The following is a 7175-nucleotide window of genomic DNA, read 5'->3' as shown; positions in this document are numbered from 1 at the left end:
GGCCAACAAACAATTACATCATTCCTGAATTAAAGAAATTACCAGAAGCAGTTTTGCATAAGCACTATTTTCTTTCAAAGCACAATGGAAAGCTGGCACATACTGCGTTTACCAGAACTGTAATCTGATTTAAGCACAGGTTTATTTAAAAAAATATTCAGCTCTCACCTATAGGCTATTCCGGAACCCTGTGAATCAGCAGATAGTTACTGTTTATCGGAAAGCTTCCTTCTTTATGTCCCCTTTACCTCCTCTCAGTGCTCTGCAGAAAGCATGAAAAGAACTACAACATCAGCCTTCGCTATAGATATCTGTCTACAACTTCCCAGAATCCAGAACATGAGGTATTCAGGATGCAAAATTGAATTTTTATATATAGACCTCTAATAAATCAAATATTCTACAAATCACAGAAAATTTAAATAGCAGCCATATAACAGACACCTTCTTTCAGGTATTTATAATAATATCATGTCACGAGTTTAGGTATGCTTTTTAGCTTGGTCCTCTTCTAAATACTCATTGGTTTTAAAGCATCTCAAATAACCAGATGTTTAAAGGAAATGAGACACTACACAGGTTAAACAACATGGTTCTATTAAAAACTATCTTTAACCATGGCACTCAGTGACAGCATACAATACTTTTTTCCACAAAGCAACTAATATAAAAATATGCCATAAAATCATCTGTAGACTAGTATGCTAATACATACATGTAATCATAACATTCTTTTATAAACTCTTTCCTGAGATACCTTGGGTTGTTTGATTTTCTTGTATTACTGGATGCATTATCTTTATGATTCATTTAAAACAATTGTAAAATATTTTGTATGTGCAGGACACTCAGTAACATGTAAAAAGTAGTATGTAAATATATGGCAAAGAAACAACTCTTAGAAATTATGCGCTTTTTTACTTTGTTACATTTTTTTAACATTTGGCTCCTTGGGAGATGGAAGGGAGGAGCATGAAAAACCTGAAATTAGAGCAATGAATTGACAAAAAGCAGGAAAGCATTTCAGGAATGTTAGGAGTTGGAATATAAGTGACACAAAGAGAAAGCCATAATTTATGTTGGCTATGTATTGCTTTATAAAGCAACTGGACATATTTTCGTCAGTTCACAGTATAATAAATATTTTTACTAATCTGTTTTGGAAGAGCAAATGTCTTTTAGGGTTTCAAGCTCCTCTATAAGTTTCTTGTTCTGAACTTCTAGCACTGCAACACGACTCTCCAGACATTTTATGTATTCTTTCTTCCGACGTCGACATTCTTTAGCAGCTTCCCTGCAAAAAGCAGAAGTAAAAAGTGCAAACAAAAAAGCCATTTGCATGCCATTAGAAAGCTCAGCAGAATATGGAGACTATGACAGAATTCCAAATTTTGGAATATCTCCCAAATGAGTCTGAAAACACTACGCAAAACTGGGTTCCAAAAGGGCCTCAAGTGTCTCTTTCAGGTTCACATGGCAATCTGTAGAATTGCTTCCTCTCATGCCTTGATTAAAGTTCATAATAAACGAGGTCCAAATGAAAGACAGTTATTCTGCTTTATGACAATAAAGATCTTTGAGGGCCTTGAGTTCCTCAATGAGAGTCTTGTTTTGGTTTTCAAGCACAGCCACACGATTTTCAAGACATTTGACATATTCCTTCTTCTTTCTGCGACATTCTCTGGCAGCTTCCCTGGAACCAATACAAGGCAAATGACTACAAGAACAGCCATGGTATGGCAAAGACTGGATAAATGAAATTACCTGCAATCCCTGCAGTTCCACAACAACAACCACCACCAACTACTGTTGGATTGCACAAACAGAACCGCAGATAACAGCAATAAGCAATAACATGGTCAAAATAAAATTCAAAACAACTAGAACTTGAAATAAATTCAGCATCAACAAATACAAAGACAGAATTAGTACACAGAGGAACTGAGAAAAACAGTGAGGAAATGATAACGTATTGACTTGAGTTGTACTAAACATTAAGACTGAAAGCAGCATTCCTTCTTCCAGTCACATTCTATTTTGTGCGTTTATCTTCTGCAATCAAAATCTTAAAACCAAATTCAAATAATTTACTTTCAGAAAATACAAGCATAATGCTACTCTCTTCAGATAAAAAGCTAGATGTCAAGCTTACAACCTGTTGTAATTTTTTTACCTTAAGGTAACGATCTACACTACAATTTAAGTCCAAACAAATGCTATTTATTAGCATTTTAGAACTGTCCAACTGGGTGCATTTCAGCCACATGCATCTGGGGTGTTTTTTGTTCCTAGCAAATGGCAGTCTGGAGCCATTCTCATAGCTCTGCTCAGAATTCTGTTCTATCGAAGCTAAACACTTTGTGTAGTATTTTCAGAAGCATGTGACTGAACCATTCCAGAAGAAATTTTAGAAGTACTGGGAGTCCACTCCTTTAATGTCTTGGAACATGACAAATTGTCAAATTGTGAGAGAGTAACTTTCCAGCGAGTTATATGAGAGATAGCATAGATGCTAGTTTTAAAACTGAAGAGAGAAGACAAGAGGAGGCATGCCAATGCAGCAATCCTCATGAGTAATTTAAAATAAAGGACAGGCATGAGAGCAAAGCAATACCCTGAATTCAATCATAAGGCAAGTAGCTATTCAATATATTAGAGATCTGCATAGCAGACTATTACTTCCATTAATCTAACTGCCATGGATACTGGTGGCTACGCATTTAAAAAAGAAAGAGTGCCCGAAGAATAGCAAGAAGAATGCACAAAGACTGGCATTTACAGCATACAATCAAGTACATGCCAACTAATTAAAAAATATACAGCCACCTCAGACAATATGCCTCACAAAATGACAGGGGCACTGTACAGTAACCTATTCCAGCAGCCAAGTATTTAGGAAAGTCTATAATTATCATTCCATCCTAGAGTAAGTCCTCTTCACAGCATCATTAATGGATAGCTGCTAATGAGATCCTCAGATATTTTCCAATTCTTTTCTGGGATGTTTGAAATCAAACAAACGCATACTGGTAATTTTACTGGCAGTAGCCTTGGGTGAGGGGGACAGGGTGGGCAGGGCCAGGGGAACTAAAAAAGAAAAAAAATTAAAATTCAACAAGTATATCTCCAGATCATCACAAAAATTATCAGAAAGGGACAAGACTAATGATTTCTGAATTACCATAATATTTCAAAACTAAAAATCTATGGTGATAAGGCCAACTCTAACTTTCCACAGTTAACAGCCAATACTCAATGCTGTAAGGACATGGGATGATTGATAAAGAATTTCTTGCCTTCCCTTCATACAATCACAGGCAGTGCTCATGCCCTTAAGAAGAAAACTTCATTAGAATGTTTTAGTGGGTTTTTTGCAACACTGGCTATTAATTGTTCCATAATCTTACCTATTTTTCATAAGTCTCAGCTCTCTCTTGCGTGTTGCCTCTTCTGCCAGTTGCTGAGGGCTATGCAACGTCCCTGGTGAGGCTGCCATTACCACTCCCTGAGGTAAGGTAGTAGTGGGAGTTCGAATCTGGTAAGCTGGCATGTCTCCAGTGGCAGCTGTACAAAAGAATCATATTTTAAACTTTATGGCAAAAAAAGAACTATGCAAAAGTCTCTGGAAGTAACAGGTTTCTGTTGATGAGTTATCCAGGATCCTTGCTACATAAAATATTTCACAGGTCTGTAATGCCACAACTGTATTTGTTATCTTACTAGCATTTATTTCCACAGCGTAAAATAAGTTATCTAAGTTGCTCTAGCATGTGGCCCCCACTAGCCAGCCACACTGAAGCCTGTGAAAGCTTCCACATGGCTCTTCTCTGACAACACAGGGAAAGCTGTGTGAGAAGCACTGTCAGAACATCCACATTTATTTTCTGTTTGCACAACCCCAGGAAAAGATGGTCCTGCTGTTGCAGCCACTGAGGTTTATATGCCACCCCTTGTCCTCTAACAGAGGCTTCAGGACTCAACTTGCTTCAGAAGTCAAGTTTCTTCTCCTTCCCTGTGATAGCAACAGAACCAGCCTTGGAAAACCAGTGAGAGCTGCTGTTGCCAAAATGAAAGGAACAGACAAGTGCTCATGGTGAACAGGAGTATGTTCCTTGAGCAAGAGGACCACAAATAGGATGCTGCAGCGTTAGTGAGCAAGAGGAGGTAGCGGTGGTTGCACAGGAAGGGGTGTAGCTTACACAGTAAATGAGAGTGCAAAAGTTCAGATTCAGCTCCTGAGCCTACCAGTTTTGAGCTCTCCCCAAGCTAAACACAGATCTGAAATCTGAGTCATTAGTTGGAACCAATACCTTTCTGATAGTCTTACCTAATTTCTGAGGTACTTTGTTTCTACATGATGTATCCCAACTTTAAAACACTGTGAAAGTCCTAAGTACCTCTGCCTTGCCTGACATAGGGGCGGAAAAAAATTAACAAAAAATTGTATCCCTCTTCAAAGTATAAACAAGCATTTACCTATTTCTTTCCATAAATATGTTATATATTCAAATTTTGTCATTAAAGCAACTGAATTGTACAAAAGATGAAATTTCAGGGGCTGTTATACTTTAATTCTTTAAAGCAATATTCAAAAAATGGAAAAACTTGGAAAAATAAAATGTAGACAAAAACACTTTGGGGAGGCTAACAGGTAGAGCTGTAGAGAGACATGAGTCTCTTTACCAAAACTTAAATAAAACCCCAAAACTTAATGAAAAAATTACTATTATTCTTATTAATTCAGGTGCTTCACTAATTAAATGCAAAAAATAGGATCAAGCTGCGTTTAGACTACATTTCTACAGCCATGTCCTGAAATTATTATCAGCTTAAACACTGTGCACCTCCCCCCTCTCTCGGTCCTGCTGGTAAAAGTGTTTGTGGAATTACAAGATGCAGTGGACCAGTGAACTGACCTGGGTTATGGATAATCCCCTGGGGATGGGGGAGGGAGAGAGAAATCAGCCTAGGACAGCCCTGTGAGCACTAACTGGCAGCCACCATGAACACAGGGCTTGGACTTCTGGTACATCTACAAGAGAATTACTTAACCCTTTCTAAGTTTTCCACATCTTGGCAGTCCCAGTATGTCACTGGGACAATGCTTCAGCTCACTGTTCATAAAAATGGAATTTTAGAAACTCTTCAGTCTCACCTTTATGCTGGCCATGTTACATACATTTTACAGACTTTATGGTAAGAACTGCCTTTTTCTATCTCTCATCACCAGGTTAAAAAAGAGATGTTATCTTTGTTTACATTAGCTACAGTAAGTTAGAAATCCAAGTGAGCCATTTTGTAGATCAAGTCATGGGGAAAGACCCGTAACCCAGGTCACCTTAGCCTGGCAAGGCCAACTACTTTGTTGTCTCTGTTTGATTTACTAATTTTGATTTACTGACTTAGCTAACGGGACTTACTCCTCCTGTTGTTAAGAGGACTCAGTGTGATAATGTACCTGCAACATGGCTTAACAAAAGTGAGTCCCAAAGTCAGCTGGGATCAGCTTGGGATTGTAAGTAGACTGTAAGATTGTAACACCACTGTAAGTAACAACATGCTGCATGAATAGTTTGAGCAAGTTCCAGTAGTGTCTGTCCCTGCCTAACCTACCAGCATGGTAACAGAGATAAATAACCATTTTGGTGGTATAGACATTGCAAACCCGGTCACAGCAGTTAAAAAAAAAAAAAAAAAGCATAGCATCGACAAAGCACCTTTTAGTTGTGCAGTAGCATGGTTTACAATATGTTATTGCAAATCAATTATTTTGAAGTCTGCAAAATTTTTTGTATAGTATCTCAAAAAGTTACAATAAAACACTGTTTCCCCCAAAAAAGACACTGGGAAAGATGAAACAGGCTTTAAGCAGGGAGGATAAAATACCCTTGAAAAAATTCATAGTGTAAGTCTAGTAATGTATCTACATATTACAGAGAAGGGTACCTTCTATTTCAGCATCTGTGACAAAAATCCCACACCTTGATCCAAAATGACAAACCTCTGTGGCCATTTCTAATGAAGCACCATGGAGGTTTAAAGTCGTTCCTAACATATCAGACACAGGACCGAGACTGTTAACAAAGCAACAAACCTGGAGATGGTGCATTTCCCTAAGACAGTGCCCCAGGTCACCTTTTTTTTTTTCCTTCTCAAAATTGCAAGGGAATAAAAAGTCACTGAAGCTTTGAGTTGAGACTTACAAAAAGGAAATTATTAACACGAAGACAAACAACTAAGCAAAAAAGCAAACCACATCTGTAAGAGTACAACTGACCTTGTAAATTAAGCTCTGAGAAATATAAAATAAAAAAGCAAAACAAAACCAAACCACCTAAAAAAAAAAAAAAATCAACCACCTTCTCACAGCAGGTTCTTGGAAAAAGTAACTTGCTGAACACTAGATAGCACCCCTGCACTTGAGTTCTTTCAGTGACTATTCAGGAGAAAATAAGCCTGATACAGGCTATGTATATGTATGTTTATTCTCTCATTCTGTGAGTAATAATGATGGGACTAGATTATCAAAGGGTTTTTAACTTCACCACTAAACTGGCTAAACAAGGCATGAATCATTGTCCCTTTGAGCATAAAAAAACCCCAAACAAAAAACCGCGTCGACTTGGAGAAGATACTTATCTTTGGATTAATGAAACAATATGTACCAGCAATGAGCAGCAGCACGTAGGTACCGGCTGCGAACTGGTTAATATTATAGATCTGCCGGAGGCAACTGACGAAGCAGAAAGGAACTGACTAAATCGCAGCATGACTTGGAGCTGACGTCAATGTGTATCTTGTTTGGAGTTTAACTTTTCCAGTTCCCTACTGCAACACGATTCCAGGAAATCTAATGACGTCAGCCTTTTGAACTCAATTAGCTGAGGAACAGACCATTTTACAGTGGAGGAGAAAACAAGCAGGCGTTACAATACTTAAAATTATTGTGCTCTCAAATTTGTTTGCGTTCAGCATTTCCTTTAATAATGAAAGCACAGGGCTTATTTACACTACTGAAACAATGCACGCCTTTCTCTTACAGCTATGCTTAAGCCTATTTTAGCTATCAAATCTGAAGTGTTTATTGCTAAACAAAAAAGCAGTGTCATTTTTACACGACAAAAAACAATTATAAACATAGTAATATATATGACTATCTCTTCACAGTAAAGAAG

At 37.7% G+C, this 7175-nt stretch overlaps 1 protein-coding gene across 8 annotated transcripts in view; it reads right to left on the bottom strand.

Moving 5' to 3' along the window:
- Positions 1 to 580: 580 nt before the first annotated feature.
- The window catches only part of CREM (cAMP responsive element modulator), a 31497-nt gene continuing 24902 nt past the window's right edge, over positions 581 to 7175 (bottom strand). For 5 of the 8 annotated variants that reach the window (XM_009641330.2, XM_009641332.2, XM_035896813.1 and 2 more), the window contains 2 exons: positions 3408 to 3564; positions 1304 to 1693 (listed from right to left, as the gene is read on the bottom strand). In XM_009641330.2, coding sequence (XP_009639625.1) covers positions 1549 to 1693; positions 3408 to 3564 — 302 coding nt within the window. In that variant the 3' untranslated portion in view covers positions 1304 to 1548. The other 3 variants (XM_009641331.2, XM_009641333.2, XM_009641340.2) reach the window with 1 other exon arrangement.

The sequence above is a fragment of the Egretta garzetta genome, unplaced genomic scaffold (assembly GCF_000687185.1).
Source record: "Egretta garzetta isolate BGI_Z169 unplaced genomic scaffold, ASM68718v1 scaffold6, whole genome shotgun sequence".
NCBI lineage: Eukaryota > Metazoa > Chordata > Aves > Pelecaniformes > Ardeidae > Egretta > Egretta garzetta.
Note: the sequence above shows the minus strand (reverse complement) of the source record. Positions and strands in the feature narration are given on the sequence as shown.